This window comes from Bos indicus, chromosome 8 (assembly GCF_029378745.1).
Source record: "Bos indicus isolate NIAB-ARS_2022 breed Sahiwal x Tharparkar chromosome 8, NIAB-ARS_B.indTharparkar_mat_pri_1.0, whole genome shotgun sequence".
NCBI classification, from domain to species: Eukaryota; Metazoa; Chordata; class Mammalia; order Artiodactyla; family Bovidae; genus Bos; species Bos indicus.
In genome coordinates, this window is record NC_091767.1 from 68,800,301 (window position 1) to 68,817,463 (window position 17,163).

Here is a 17,163-nt window from a genome sequence, read left to right on the forward strand (position 1 = left end):
GGAAATCCCATGGACAGAGGATTCTGGCAGGCTACAGTCCATGGTGTCTCAAAGTTGGACACGACATAGTAACTAAACAGCAGCAGTCACCATATCTTTATTTGTAATAACCAACAATTAGAAATATTCCATGTGGCTATAATAGGTGAATGGATCAGCACACAATGAAATAATATTCAGCAATAAAAAAGAAATGATACTCATTATGACATGGATGAATCTCAAAATAATTGTGTTGAGTGAAAGAAGCCAGATTACAAAAGAATACATACCATATGACTCCATTTATATGAGTTCTAGAAAACGCAAGCTAATCTATAGCAACAGAAGGCAGATCAGCAATTGCTTGTGTGTGAGGAGAGGCAGGAAGAGATTACAAAGCAACAAAAGTAGACATTTGGGAGTAATGGATGGTTCATTATCTTGAATGTGCTGATGGTTTCACTGATGGATATGTCAAAACTTATAAAAATGGTATAGTTTAAATATGCATGTGTGCCAATTATACCTCAATAAAGCTGTTCAAGTTTAAAAATAAAAAGAATTAGTGGATAGAGAATGACAAAGGTGTGCTTTAGGTGGGACGTTCACAGAAGGCGCTCTGAGGAAGTGTCATTTGTGTAGAGGCTTGAATGAAGTAAGGGAGTGAACAGGACAGTGGGCAGAAGAGCATCCCAGGCAGACAGAACAGCAAGTGCAAAGGCCCTGGGGTGAGATCATCTCAGCACATTAGGGAATAATGTGGTTAGGACCCAGTGAGCAAAGGACAACAGTATGATCAGAGGGTCGAAAAGGCCCAGATCATGTAGCACTTACCTGAGTAAAATCAGAATGTATTGGATTGTTTTGCACTGACTTGTAACATGATCTGACAATGTCTTTAAATTATCATTCTACACAGAAAACAGGTTTGTGGTTGCCAAGAGGGAGGGAAATAGAAGGGTTTGGGGAAGTTTGAGACTTGCAGATGCAAACTACTGTACATAGAATAAATAAACAAGAAGGTTTTATGGTATAACACAGGGAATTATATTCAATATCTAGTAATAAACCATAATGGAAAAGAATACAGAAAAAGATTTTACACATATATACATATATGTATGACTCATTTTGCTGTACAGCAGAAATTAACACAACACTGTAAATCAACTATACTTCAAAAAATTAAAAATAAAATAAAATTATCATTCTAAACCATAATTATCCTAAGATAGAGGGAGAGATGGTTGGAAAGCATCCCCAACTCAATGGACATGAGTTTGAGTAAATTTTAGGAAACATTGAAGGACAGAAAAGCCTGGCATGCTGCAGTCCATGAGGTCGCAGAATCAGACATGAACTAGCTGCTGAATCATAACAAACTATAAGAAGAACAGAAGCAAAGAGATGAGTTAGTGGACTATTCCAAGAGTTAGGAAGAGGTCACGGTTACTTGTTCCAGGATGGCTGTGGGGGAGGAGGGAAGAAGGAATTCAGTTCAGTTCAGTTCAGTCGCTCAGTCATGTCCAACTCTTTGCGACCCCATGAATCGCGGCACGCCAGGCCTCCCTGTCCATCACCAACTCCCAGAGTTCACTCAAACTCACGTCCATCGAGTCAGTGATGCCATCCAGCCATCTCATCCTCTGTCGTCCCCTTCTCCTCCTGCCCCCAATCCCTCCCAGCATCAGAGTCTTTTCCAAGGAGTCAACTCTTCGCATCAGGTGGCCAAAGTATTGGAGTTTCAGCTTTAGCATCAGTCCTTCCAAAGAACACCCAGGACTGATCTCCTTTAGAATGGACTGGTTGGATCTCCTTGCAATCCAAGGGACTCTTAAGAGTCTTCTCCAACACCACAGTTCAAAAGCATCAATTCTTCAGCACTCAGCTTTCTTCACACCCCAACTCTCATAATTGGGGTGGGATTATTTCAAACATAGAGCTTCCTTGTTCTATTGATGGATTAGATATAGAGAATGAGAGGAGGAGAGACATCAAAGATGAGTCTACGGTGTTTGGTCTGAATATCTGGTAAAGGTTACTCTCCCATTACTGAAATGAGGATGTGATTACCAGTTTCGAAGATGTGTTCAGCTTCAATTCAGTTCAGTTCAGTTCAGTCGCTGTGGGGGAGGAGGGAAGAAGGAATTCAGTTCAGTTCAGTTCAGTCGCTCAGTCGTATCCAACTCTTTGCAACCCCGTGAATCACAGCATGCCAGGCCTCCCTCTCCATCACCAACTCCCGGAGTTCACTCAAACTCATGTCCATCGTGTTCAGCTTAGGATATGTTAAATTCAGGATGCCTATGAGACAACCAAGCAGCAGTATTGAGCAAGCTGGATATATCTGTATGTAATCAGGGGAATGGGGTTGGAGCTGGGATTGGAGATATAAATATAAGTAGAAACATAGAGAAGAACTAAGCACTGGGGAACTTCAATAGTAAAAGGTTAGGAAGAGGAAAATCCAGCACAGATGATCAGTAAAGATAACAGTGAGTGTGAGCCAAGAGGAAAAGGTATTGCAAGAAATACAGTGATCAGCTGTGACAAATGCTGCTGACAGGTCAACATGGACTCTGCATTGACCATTGAATTTAGCAATAGGCAACCTTTGCAAGAGCTTCCCTCGTGGCTCAGATGATAAAGAATCTGCCTGCAATGCAGGAGACCCAGGTTTGGGAAGATCCCTGGGTTGGAAAGATTCCCTGGAGAAGGGAATGGTGCCCCCTCCAATACTCTTGCTTGGAGAATTCTGTGGATAGAAGCTCCAGTCCATAGGGTCACAAAGAGTAAGACACAACTGAGCAACTAACACTTTTATTCATTTTCAACTTTGGCAAAAGCTATTTAAGCTAGGTGGTAGGAATGAAGGCTTGATTGGAATGGTTCATGGGAGAATAAGAGGTGAGAAAGTGTGAAAAAAAAAAAAGGCAAGTTACTGATAAGTTTCACTGTCAAAGCCAGTAGAGAAGTTGAACAGCAGCTGAAAAGGGATGTGGGGGTCAAAGGAGATTTTTTTTAAAATTGAAGATATTATAGCATGTTTGTATTCTGATGGGAACACTCCAGTACAGGGCAGAGAGGTAAAAATTAATGATGCAGGAGAGAGAGAGAGGACAATTGCAGGAAAAAGTCCTTGAGCTGTGGGAACAGTACAAGATAAAGATGAAGAGATGAAAAGAAATGAGCTGTGCCAGGTTTGTGCCCAAATCTACCATTCCAGATCCAAGACCAAGACCTAAAATCGATGAGTGCCTATATCTTAGGCATTCCTGGTTACTCTTCTCAGCCATCCTAGGAGGCAGTTATGTTTAGCCTCATTATGGTCATGGCAACTGAGGCTCAGAGAGATGTGGTAACCCTCTGCATCACCCACAGCCAATCACAGTTAAACAGGGAGCCTGCAGCAGGATGAGCACAAGAAGGCTGCTCCCTCTCCCTCCACACCTCCTAACCTGCTCATCATGACAACATCCAAACACTTAGCCTGGGTCTGAGGCCAAGACTGTGCAAAGCACACTTTTACTCTCCCCGAACTGAGCTGCAGTTCGGCTACACAGGGCAACGTGGACCTTTGTCTTTTTTATCCCTCTGTTTCCCCAGAGGTACAAAATGTAAATACTAAAGTCAAAATAGATCTCAGAAAACACCCAGCCCACTCTATTCCCATTTTATGGAAACTGAGGCACCAGGTCACAGAGCCCATGGTCAAAGATGAACAGAGCAAATTGTCAACTTTTTGCCCATGAGCCATCAAACATAATTCCTCCCTTGTCCCCAGAGAGGTGAGTGCACATGCCCATGTATACAAAATCGATTTGAAGATGCAAATTGGCTACATTCAATTTCATCCAACTGTCTTCAAAATTTAAGAGCTCTGCTGACATGCACAGAGCAAAGAGTAAATTGTCCTCCTGAGAGAAATAGTCTTCAAAACAGCCTCCTGTGTCCCTGTCCAAGGTGCTGGGCCAGCAGAGGCTGTGAGGAAGGAGACTGTGTCTGCCAAGTCCAAATGTAGCTGGGGTTTGGAGCAGAGGCAGATACAAAGACCATGTGAAAACCTTCTGACTTGGAAATGAATTGACACCTTCACCTGGGACTCCCAGTGAAGCAGTATTCCAAGGTAAGCCCATGTTATGCAGGAGATGCGTGAACTTCCCCCACTTTCTCTGGTTTGGGAGAGAAGATGGAAGAAGTACAATTTTTAAATGGTACTGTAACCCAGGGACATTCCCTGAGTGTCAAGGCCTCCAGCACAGGAAACCAGTTGCCCCAAGACCTGACCCTCTGTCTTGGCAAATGGATTCACATAAACGTAGATCAATCAGAGCTTCACAGATTGATTAGATCAGTGGTTTTCCAGCCCTCTTTCAGAAGCAGAAATATTGTTTCAAACACAAGCTGATCCAGAAGACAGCAAACAAAAGTGACTGTGCTTGAGATGGGAGTGGAGGTGTAGCAGCCCACCCTTTGGTGGATTCCAGAGCCTGGAGGCACCTCTATTGCATGTAGGGTTTTCAGAGAAAGAGTTAAAAATCACTGCATTAAGTGAACTCCCTAAAGATCTGAAGAGTTGTGCTCCACCTCACTCTTCAGCAGATCAATAGCCCTGATCTCGGTGCCTAATGAATCACACATCATATGCCCCACCATCACCACCCCCAACCCTTGGTAGCAAGCCCTCTGCCCCAGTTGCAAAAATCTTTGGTCACTGACAGACCTGGACTGTGCCAAGTTTTCTGATCACAGTGTGCTCTTTCTTGCAGCCCACTTGCTGCTTCTTAATGACCAACATGGGTTGGCTGTCATCTCAAGTCCCCAGCCTGCCTGGTATACACTAAGGAATGACCTCAAGCCACTGCCTCTCTTAATGGACTTTGAATGTACCTCTCAGTAAAAGATGCTGTCAATGACCTCCCCAGATCCCCATTTTGGTGACATCCTGCTGCCAGCATATATCTCTCTCTGCATGAGAGCTTTCCTTCATCCTGAAAATCCACAGGGCAGTCTGGAAGTTCTGAGTCAATATGCCCAGGAGAAGCCATCAGCCAATTATCCTTGGGTGAGAGAACTCAGAGGGATGCCCTCATCTGTTTCCAGATTTCCTAGTAGAATTGAGCCGAGGTTCCCACAGCAGTGGGAATAAAGCTAGTGGAGCAGATGGTAAAGAACCTGCCTGCAGTGCAGGAGACCAGGGCTCCATCTCTGGGCCAGGAAGATGCCCTGGAGAAGGAAATGGCAACCCCCTCCAGTATTCTTGACTGGAGAATCCCATGGACAGAGGAGCCTGGTGGGCTAGAGTCCATGGGATCACAGAGTCAGACACAACTGACTGACTAACACTTTCACTTTTGCTTTCCCACAATGGCAACCTGAACTATAATATACCCTTTTCAGCTTTCTTCCCTTCCTTGTACCACTTCCTCTCTCCCCTTCCAGTGTTCCTAAGACCAACTCTCAAAGAAACTGCATGCAGGCATGATTTCCCCAGTGGCTAAGCAACAAAGAATCCACCTGAAATGCAGGAGTCACGGGTTCGATTCCTGGGTCGAGAAGATTCCCTGGAGGAAGAAATGACAACCCACTTCAGTACTGTTGCCTAGGAAATACCATGGACAGAGGAGCCTGGTGGGCTACAGTCCACGGAGTCACAAAGTGTTGGACATGACTTAGCAAATAAACAACAACAAAGTAGAGTCATTTTGATAGTCAAGCGGAAGCCTTTGCTACACATGTGCAGGCACACACACACACACACACACACACACACACACAGTGCCAAGAGAGTAAAACTGCAGTGATATCAACATCTTAGATGAAACAACAGAAGACTAGCATCACCCTCAAAGACTTAAATGATACAAGGCCCCTTAAATTCATCAGTAAAATCTGATGGACCATGAATATGACAATGGACCATCATAAAAATAAGAGTGGTAGCCTCATTGCAATTTTTTTGCCAGATACCTTTGGCAGAACAGGTCCACAAAGATGTCAATCCTTGTTTGTGATTCTCGATCAGGTGAATGCATTCTTTTCAAGCCCCTTCTAAAAGAATCAAAACAAGTTTGCATTCACTTGGAATGCATAGCTTATATTTTAATGGTCTTGTCCCAGATCCACTTAGCTCTTCTGCTCTCTGCCACCTTCTAACTCAGAGGAAGTTTGGCTTTCTAAACATGCCACAAAACATCAAACTGACCCATTACACTGATACCGGAGAAGGCAATTGCACCCCACTCCAATACTCTTGCCTGGAAAATCCCATGGATGGAGGACCCTGGTAGATTGCAGTCCATAGGGTCGCTAAGAGTCGGATACGACTGAGCGACTTCTCTTTCACTTTTCACTTTCATCCATTGGAGAAGGAAACGGCAACCCACTCCAGTGTTCTTGCCTGGAGAATCCCAGGGACGGGGGAGCCTGGTGGGCTTCCGTCTATGGGGTCGCACAGAGTCAGACACGACTGAAGTGACTTAGCAGCAGCAACACTGATACAGCATCATAACAGGTCTGGGGAGCAGGAAGCAGCAACCACCCAGAAGCCCTGCTAAGATGTGTGTACCAGGGGTGGGATACAAGCCCTACAAAGACCCAGAGACCTGCCACATCTGTGAAGTTTTTAAAGGTCCAGTAATCCTGGGATATATTGAGGTAGTTCCTCCTAAGAAAAGGAGGACCTTCCCAGGTGGCACAGGTGATAAAGAACCCGCCTGCCAATGGAGGAGACATAAGAGAAGCCGATTAGATTCCTGGGTTGGGAAGAGCCCCTGGAGAAAGAAATGACAACCCACTCCAGTATTCTTGCCTGGAGAATCCCGTGGGCAGAGGAGCCTGGTGGGCTACAGTCCATGGAGTTGCAAAGAGTCAGACACAACTGAAATGACTTAGCACAACAGCACAAAAAAAGGAGAAACCAAAGGAGGAAACAGACAGAACAGGCTCCATCTTGAAAGCAGGACTCCATCTTGGGCCAGACTGTGGACTTTGAGCTATATGCCCAGTATCTATGGAAATGACATACCAACTGGAAAACCAGGCCCCTGGAAGGAAGAGCCCCAGAGCTCTCCATTGTCTAAAAGAATACCCTAATTATCCGTGTAACCAAATAGAATCATACATTCTATTATGCTTATTGGGGTATGACCACAAGCTTAATAATTGTCCACTGTTAACTACCTGGGCTTAAGGCATATGAATCATGGGTTAACTTTGACTGTATCTTTCTTTTTCCTTTGTTCAGACTAGTTACAGGGAACCTCATACACTTAGGGTATGTAAGGTTTTCACAAAAACTGGTCGGGGTCCTTGGCTAAGAGGAGACTCTGCCTTGGGCCCGCCGGTGTAATAAACTGCACTCCACTATCTGCATTGTCCTTCTGAGTAAGTTTGTTTCCAGGAACGCGTGGCTACAACAAAATCAATGGATCTTGACCATCCCACTTTTAAGAGAATCTTACCAAAAGACCTGGCAGATTCCATGAGACAGTATCTGGGATAGGTAATGTTGTTTGGAGTCTCTGGGAAGCTTAAACAAGGAAGTCACAGGACAGAAATTTAGGATTCAAGCAAGGTTGTACTATTTGCAGAGAAATGCTCTTCTCATCATCCAAAATGCAGCTTTGTAACCGAGCAGGACCCTAAGGGGTCCAACCGGGAGGACCTTCTCCCATATCCTCTGCTTTAGCTCCTCTCCAGGAATTACATAGATAATAGTATTTGAGGCAAATTTCCTGAGTTGTTTCAGAGATCTGAACCACCCCGCCCCACCCCCACCCCACACCAAATGGAGGAACTGCTTGCTGACAGGCACATAGCCCCAGGCCAGGCCTCCTGGCGCCTAAGGAAAGAAAGTGAAGTCGCTCAGTCGTGTCCAACTCTTTGCGACCCCATGGACACCAGGCTTCTCCGTCCATGGGATTTTCTAAGCAAGAGTACTGGAGTGGATTGCCTTTTCCTTCTCCAGGGAACTTCCTGACCCAGGGATTGAACCCGGGTCTGCCGCATTGTAAACAGATGCTTTACCATCTGAGCCACCAGGGAAGGAAGGAAGGATAATGCTAATCCCTGAGACACCACCCTGCTGCCTCACCATAAACCAATCAGAGAACTGGGCACAAGCTGATCACAGACGCTGTGACTCCCTTCCCTCAGTTCAGTTCAGTTCAGTTGCTCAGTCATGTCCGACTCTTTGTGACCCCATGAATTGCAGCACGCCAGGCCTCCCTGTCCATCACCAACTCCCAGAGTTCACTCAAACTCATGTACATCGAGTCGGTGATGCCTCCAGCCATCTCATCCTCTGTCGTCCCCTTCTCCTCCTGCCCCCAATCCCTCCCAGCATCAGAGTCCTTTCCAATGAGTCAACTCTTCACATGAGGTGGCCAAAGTATCAGAGTTTCAGCTTTAGCATCAGTCCTTCCAAAGAACACCCAGGGCTGATCTCTTTTAGGATGGACTGGTTGGATCTCCTTGCAGTCCAAGAGACTCTCAAGAGTCTTCTCCAACACCACAGTTCAAAAGCATCAATTCTTCAGCACTCACAGTCCAACTCTCACATCCATACATGACCACTAGAAAAACCATAGCCGTGACTAGACAGACCTTTGTTGGCAAAGTAATGTCTCTGATTTTCAATATGCTATCTAGGTTGGTCATAACTTTCCTTCCAAGGAGTAAGTGTCTTTTAATTTCATGGCCGCAATCACCATCTGCAGTGATTTTGGAGCCCAAAAAAATAAAGTCTGACACTGTTTCCACTGTTTCCCCATCTATTTGCCATGAAGTGATGGGACCAGATGCCATGATCTTAGTTTTCTGAATGTTGAGCTTTAAGCCAACTTTTTCACTCTCCTCTTTCACTTTCATCAAGAGGCTTTTTAGTTCCTCTTCACTTTCTGCCATAAGGGTGGTGTCATCTGCATACCTGAGGTTATTGATATTTCTCCCAGCAATCTTGATTCCAGCTTGTGCTTCTTCCAGCCCAGCTTTTCTCATGATGTACTCTGCATAGAAGTTAAATAAGCAGGGTGACAATACACAGCCTTGACATACTCCTTTTCCTACTTGGAACCAGTCTGTTGTTCCATGTCCAGCTCTAACTGTTGCTTCCTGACTTGTGTATAGGTTTCTCCCTTCCCTCACCTGCCCTTTAAAACTGCTTTGCTGAAACGTTTGGGGAACTTGAGGCTTCTCAGGGCTTAAGCCACTGGTCTCCTTGCATTGCCTTGCAATAAACTTTTCTCTGCTCCAAACTCTGACGTTTCAGTGTATTTGGCCTCACTGTACATTAGGCCTACAAACTTGCATTAACAGTTTTGAGCATACCACTGGGCTCTGGCAGGGATTGAAAACCTGACCATGAGACTGAGGTAGGAGATAGACACACTCCAGGTTAGTTCAATTGCTCAGTCATGTCTGACTCTTCAAAGCCCCATGGACTGCAGCACGCCAGGCTTCTCTGTACATCACCAACTCCTGGAGCTTGCTCAAACTCATGTCCATCAAGTCAGTGATGCCATCCAACCATCCCATCCTCTATCATCCCCTTCTCTTCCCACCTTCAATCTTTCCCAGCATCGGGGTCTTTTCCGATGAGTCAGATCTTTGTATTAGGTGGCCAAAGTATTGGAGTTTCAGCTTCAGCATCAGTCCTTCCAATGAATACTCAGGACTGATTTCTTTTAGGATGGACTGACTAGATCTCCTTGCAGTCCAAGGGACTCTCAAGAGTCTTCTCCAACACCACAGTTCAAAAGCATTAATTTTTCAGTGTTCAGCTTTCTTTATGGTCCAACTCTCACATCCATACATGACTACTGGCTTCAGGTTAGACATTTACAATCAGCCAGCCTCCTCTTTGCATTTCCTGAGGCAAGAAATAGGTGAGCTCCAGTTGAGGAATTTACAACCAGTCCACTGTTTGCTCTAGGAAATCGAACTAACAACAGAAACAGGGTAAATAGCCAGTCTTTGTCTCCTGTAAATGTCTCAAGGGAATAATCATGGCAAGGACAAAGAGAGGCAAAAGACTTGTCTGAGTAAAGAATAAGGCAGACACCACACATGCACTATGAAGATAGCTTACAAACAGCTATGAAAAAAAGAGAAGTGAAAGGCAAAGGAGAAAAATAAAGGTATACCCATTTGAATGCATAGTTCCAAAGAATAGCAATGAGAGATAAGAAAGGCTTCCTCAATGATCAATGCAAAGAAATAGAGGAAAGCAATAAAATGGGAAAGCCTAGAGAAACCTATATGCAGGTCAGGAAGCGACAGTTAGAACTGGACATGGAACAACAGACTGGTTCCAAATAGGAAAAGGAGTACATCAAAGCTGTATATTGTCACCCTGCTTATTTAACTTATATGCAGAGTACATCATGAGAAAAGCTGGGCTGGAAGAAGCACAAGCTGGAATTAAGATTGCTGGGAGAAATATCAATCACCTCAGATATGCAAATGACACCACCCTTCCGGCAGAAAGCAAAGAAGAACTAAAGAGCCTCTTGATGAAAGTGAAAGAGGAGAGTGAAAAAGTTGGCTTAAAGCTCAACATTCAGAAAACAAAGATCATGGCAGCCGGTCCCATCACTTTTTGGCAAATAGATGGAGAAACAGTGGAAACAGTGTCAGACTTTATTTTTGGGGGGCTCCAAAATCACTGCATATGGTGACTGCAGCCATGAAATTAAAAGACACTTGCTTCTTGGAAGAAAAGTTATGACCAACCTAGACAGCTTATTAAAAAGCAGAGACATTACTTTGCCAACAAAGGCCCATCTAGTCAAAGCTGTGGTTTTTCCATTAGTCATGTATGGATGTGAGAGTTGGACTATAAAGAAAGCTGAGTGCCAAAGGGTTGATGCTTTTGAACTGTGGTGTTGGAGAAGACTCTTGAGAGTCCCTTGGACTGCAAGGAGATCCAACCAGTCCATCCTGAATATTCATTGAAAGGACTGATGCTGAAGCTGAAACTCCAATCTTTGGCCACCTGATGCAAGGAACCTACTCATTGGAAAAGACCCTAATGCTAGGAAAGATTGAAGGCAGGAGGAGAAGGGGACAACAGTGGGTGAGATGGTTGGATGGCATCACTGATTCAATGGACATGAGTTTGAGCAAGTTCCAGGAGTTGGTGATGGACAGGGAGGCCTGGTGTGGTGCAGTCCATGGGGTAGCCAAGTGTAGGACACGACCAAACGACTGAACTGAAGTGAACTGTACACATGCCCAGAAAGGTTCCTTGGAGTCAAAAGTAAAGGGATAACTCCAGGCCATAATGAGTCTTGCTCCTCCCAGAAGCCTTCACTTTGAGATTCATCTTGGCTGAGTGGTGTGTGCACACCCCAGGGGAAGGTTCCAGGGTAGGTCAGGTGTGGAAAAAGAAACCAGATAATTGGCATGAAGGAAGACAAGGACCCTGAAGAACTGACCTACATTAATGACTAAACCACCTCTTTAGTGCGCTCCTCCTCTCTAGGGGGAATGCCCACATTCTTTCTCTGGGGTTCCTTATGCCAGCTAACCAGCAGGCAAAGAAAGAAGTTAAGGAAGTGGCAGGGGAAATTGACACTGATTATCATGAGGAGTTAAGGTTTCTGCTACACAAGAGAGGCAGAAAGGGTGATGTGTGGAACTCAGCCAATTCACTGGGGGTGTGCACCTTGATAACCATGAATGGGCAATTGTTGCCACCAATGGCCTGACAAAGTCCCAGTGCCCTGGGGGCCCCATTTCTCAGGGGTAATGGCTTGGTCCCAGAACAGCAAAAATGCTGATGAGCACAAGAATTTAGAACTGGTGGTAGAAATAGCAATACGATGAAAATCAAGTACAGCCTCAGAACCAACTGCAGCAGCAAAACTTCAGTTTGTTTCACTAACCCTCAAGCTGTCTTTTTCTCTATATATATTTTTTTTAAGAATGTGTGATCAGTCACCATTTGGAAGCAGCAGTGAAGACACAGTAAACTTCACTGGGGCAGGAGTGGCTCTGGGCTTCCCCGGTGGCTCAGGGGTAAAGAATCCATCTGCAATTCAGGAGACACGGGTTCAATCCCTGGGTCAGGAAGATTGCCTGGAGAAGAAAATGGCAAACCACTCCAGTATTCTTGCCTGGGAAATCCCAGGGATAGAGGAGTCTGGTAGACTACAGTCCATGGGGTTGCAAAGGGTCAGACACGACTGAGCAACAACAACAATAAACAAGCCATGGACCAGAGAAGATGCTATCCATTCCCTGTCTGCATCCCCTAAGCATTACTGTTCCAGTCCATGCCGACAGCATCTCACTGCACTGGCAGCTCTCCTCTCAAACCCCTCAGAAGTGCTGGGCAATCAACACAACCAGAAGCAGCATCTGCCAATGCCGCAGGGCCGGAAGTGCTGAGGGACTCATTCTCGGTTTCTCTACCCCTCTGGTGGGATAACTCTGTGTTTTGTACTGTCTTCTAGAGTTCCCCAGGGACTGAGTCACAGTTTCCCAAGGATGTCACCTGCTTAACAGCATACCCTTTATTGGCTTTCTTCTCTCGCATTCCCTCATCAGTTCCCAGGACCAAACTCCTACATAAACTGCTGCTAAGTCGCTTCAGTAGTGTCCGACTCTGTGCGACCCCATAGACGGCAGCCCACCAGGCTCCCCATCCCTGGGATTCTCCAGGCAAGAACACTGGAGTGGGTTGCCATTTCCTTCTCCAATGCATGAAAGTGAAAAGTGAAAGTGAAGTCGCTCAGTCATATCCGACTCCTAGCGACCCCATGGACTGCAGCCTACCAGGCTCCTCTGTCCATGGGATTTTCCAGGCAAGAGGACTGGAGTGGGGTGCCATTGCCTTCTCCACCTAAATAAACTACTTGCACGCAACTTCTTGGCTTAGAGCTTGCTTTTGAGGAAATCCAATCTAAGACATTCCCCCAAGCAGCTTCAATTTCAGTTTCCCCCCTGGATTCATCCTCTTGAGACTCTGCATGTTTAGCTTAAGTTCCAGGCTCCCTCATAGATGACAACTTCTGTCCCTGATAGAGGCAAATTCTGGGGTCCTCTCCTTTTAGGTTGCTTTCCAGACCCCACTGCAGTCAAGTCCTCCTGCTTCTTAGCAAAAAAGCCTCCTGCATCACTGCCGTGTCTGGTCAACATTACCCAGGAGGCACAGGAAGCCTGGAGTAGCCAACATCCTATACCCAGACTCAGAAGTTGCTTGAGTTCCAGGTCTGGGAATTCTCTGATGCATGTTAGGGAAAATGGTGCAGTCTGCTAAAGAGCTAGACTTTCCCTGGAAAAGGGCATGCATGGTGGGTTGTGTGACTTCAGAAATTCCTCTCATCCATGCTCACTTCCTGCATCTCTATGCCCTTCCAGGAGTGGGGTGCTGTCCTGCTGCCCCCCTCAAACCAACAGTACCCATAAGATCAGTCACTATTTCCTCAAAAAATCCTCCTAATAGTTTAATCCCCTCAAGAGCACTCACTGTTCCCTTGGGGAGGGGACCAGAGTTACAAATTTTCACTGGGGACATTTCAGGCATTGCAACACTGGCTCAGGTTGATATTCCGGGTTCTCAGGGCTTCTCAGTGTCTCTGAAATCACAGCACAGAGACAGCCCCTCACTCCCCTAAAGCCCTCGAGAGAGAGAGAGCTTCTGAGAACTCCTGCCTCATGAGTTCCAGCAATGGGTGAAGATAATTCTACCTTAAATCCCAACAGCCAGGGAAGGGGATGGAGGGAGACCCTGAAGAAATGAAGGACAAAAGAAGGCATCAAAGAGGATAAGATAAAATAGCAGGCATCAAGGTAGGGGCTCAGGAGAAAAGGAGGATGGGGGAAAAAAAAAAAAACTACACTCCCTTAGACACACAAAACACAGATACACACAAAGAGGAAACCGCACCAGAGACCACAAATGAAATTTAAAGTTGTTATGGCAACTGGAACAAGTGGGTGGGCACTTGTGCCTACTGAATTTACAAAATTAAAGTAAGCATTGCATTTGCTAACTAATTAAATAATGCCTTCCAAACATTTCTAATCTCCCCACAATCGGGCACAGAGGAGGACCGGGAACACAGAGAGCTGGAGTTCTTAATAATTTACCCGAGGGTCTGAGAACTGCCTCATGAGGTGGCTCTGGCTGAGGAAGGGGAGGAATGTGGGGAATGGATTTGGGAGAGGTACCCAAAGCGTGAGGATGCTGCTTCCTAACTCCAGGCCAAAGCTAGTGCCAGGGAAGAGTAAGCCAATGCGTGAATGAAACTGTCACTTAGAGCCCACAGAAGAAAGACGAGAAAAAGCAGGGCAAGTCTGGCACTCTGTGTCCTTGGTCTCAGTCATTCTGCAGTCCCTTCCCCCAACCCCGTCCAAGATGACGACAGACAGAGGCTGTGTGACTTGGGATCCCAGAGAATCTGCAGGGACCAGAGTCCTAGCCCTCTGCCAAGGCATTGTGAAACTCAAAGACACCAGTCATATAAGGCCACTAGATGGAGGAGACATTTTTCCTCTGGGGGTAAGGGGTGGATTGGTTTATTTTTTAAAAAAAGAAAAAAGGAAAAGAAATCTCTACAGGAATTAGATGTGCCATCTTAGCAGCTCTTCCCTGGGGAAATAAATTACACATAGCACTGTACACAAACACAGCTCCAAACGCAGACCCAGCTGGCAGCACGGTACCACTGCTCTCCCTGGGGAAATAAATTCCAATGTCTATATATCTCTATCTATAGATACATACACAGAAAAGGTCACACCATGTCTCCTTTAGTGCTCCTTTCACTTGAAATTAAACAATAATTGTTTTGGTGTTTAGTCTCCAGCAAGGGAATAGAGTGGATGAATTGGAAATCAACCATGAAGCAGCTTACCTAAACACGCAGGCAGGGCAAGCCTTCTTGTTCTGCCCCCGGGCAACACAAGAGAGGGTGTGGGACACCAGGATGCAGAGATGTGTGTGACTTGAGCACCCGAGGAGGCCCCACCTGATGCAGAACATCCAGCCAGGACCTGGGGATGTATGGGTTATCCCTCAGTCGTCCGGGGCTGCACCGATGCTTTCCTGTGTCAGTAATGGTAGTCGTGATACTGGCACATATCCCCAGGAAAGGACCTTCCACAGTGTGACCAGCCCAGCTCACAACTAAGTGTAAGTTCCAATGAATTTGAAAGGTTTGGAGGCAGAAGTATAAGGGAGCAGGGCCCTGTGAGGCATTCCCAGAACAGATCCCACCCCAAGTTCTCTGCCTGCATCTTGTCTGTACAACTTTAGCCAAAGAGTTAATTTAATCAGAAAAGAGCGAAAATGCAGAAGTAAAGGAACCCAGTCAAATAACACAATAATAGTTTAGCCACTAAACAAAGTTAAGAACTTTTCATTCCTCCTCATAGACTACAGATAATATTCTGAGCCATATTCTTTGAGTTGTCTTGCAGATACTGAAACCCCTATCTGGTGAAAAAAATTAACCACATGATGACCAGGTTATAACCACAACACAAACTGATCTTTCGTACAAAATTCCAAGATCTGGCCTCAAGGAAATGAAGCCACCCTGGAACTGGAGATTAGCTGCACTTAAAACAATCAAGATGACACTGATCAGACCACTGAATGACGAATTTCAAGATGATTGTCAGAGCTGACTGTGCTGTTCTGTGCACAGACCCTGTCCCCTCGACCCCATGCATCCCTGAAATTCTCCTTTAAAAACTCTTGCTCCCTCATCGACAAGGGGGAGTTGGCCTTTTGGGACATGAGTCCACCTTCTCCCTGGGATTGCTGGCTTCCTCAATAAAGCTCTTTCCTTTCACCCAACACTTGTCTCTCAGTATTGGATTGTTGAATGATGAGCATCTGAACCTGAGTTTGGTAACAGAAGTCGTCTCATTTTACAGAGAAAAAACCAAAGCAGGAACTGGTGACAAAGGTGAATGCAAGCTCCATGAGGGCGGTGGTTTTGCCTCTGTTCACTGTTACGAACAGTGCTTGGTTCATACGGAAAGGAGGAAAGGAGGGAGGGAGGGAACCAGTGCCCTGTTCCTCTGTCCACTCTTCTCTCAACTGACCGTCTGTCTTCAAGGGCGTGGGCACCAGGGTGTGGCAGCACTGAGCCAGGTATGTGGCAATAACAGGTCATGCTCAGAGTGGAGCTGGAAGGGTGATGTTGGTGGCACCAGAGCCGCATGGCCTGATTCCATCTAGTCAGAGCCTCTTGGCTCTCCTATTCACAGAACTGCATCCTTCCAGACCCCTCTGCATGCCCCTCCCCCAGCGCCCCAATCCATGTGGACCCCTCCCCCCTCTGACTCCTCCCAAATTCATCTGCCTGCCCTGAGGTGACATGCACCTTGTCACCTCACTCTATCCCATACAAGGCACACCCTGTGCTGGTTCACCATTTGTGGGTGTGCATACACAGCCATCCGCCCTGTCTCTCCAGCAAGAGGGTAAGCATTTGCTGGGGTGGTGCTATGTGCATGGGTCATTGATGAATTCTTGATAGGTTGATGGATGGACCTATAGGTGAACATAGGTAAACTAACAGAGGCAATGGGATTTCCTGGAAGACAGGAGTCAGACCCCAGGACAAGCTGGTGGGGACACCAATTCTGGGATTCTGTTCCTGCAATGGATGCAGGCTCCAACTGATGATTTAAACAACCTTTGGCCCATCCAGAGGAGTAGCATGGTTTTAAAGACCCAATACTCATTTTGTGCTTCAGCTCAGACGTCCCCTATATATATCTGCACTCTATGACGCCTCTCCTTCTGGCCGTATCTCCCAGCATCTCTTCTCACAAAGCCCTCTGGCTTCAGAGGGTGAGCCTCGATTAGACCTGGGAATCTCCTGGGATGAGGCCTCCTGTAGATGCTCCCATGGCTCCAGATACTGACACTGAGGCAAGAGCATCAGTGCACCCTTATCCTGGAATCTGGCTTCAGGTAGGCTGGGACCCCAGAGCCCCCATCTGCCGTGGTCTCAGGGGCAGAAAGAATACCACCAGGGCAGAGATTCCTCAGAATCAGGAAACTGGAGACACACCAAACCTTTGGAGCCCAGACCCAAACTGAGAGGCCCCTGCAAGTCCTCAGGGCCTATTGGCCTTGGCCTTCTTTGTCAGAACAGGGCTGAGCGGCACAGCATCTTAGGAAGGAGGGGCTGCGTGTGCCCTTTCGCTGGCAGT

General features: G+C 46.3%; 1 protein-coding gene across 1 annotated transcript in view; it reads right to left on the reverse strand.

The window, feature by feature from the left end:
• Nucleotides 1-2,175: 2,175 nt before the first annotated feature.
• The window catches only part of GFRA2 (GDNF family receptor alpha 2), a 196,435-nt gene continuing 181,447 nt past the window's right edge, over nt 2,176-17,163 (reverse strand). Inside the window, exon 8 of the mRNA XM_070794855.1 lies at nt 2,176-2,286. Within this exon, the coding sequence (XP_070650956.1) occupies nt 2,278-2,286 (9 nt within the window). The 3' untranslated portion in view covers nt 2,176-2,277. The remainder of the gene's footprint in view (nt 2,287-17,163) is intronic.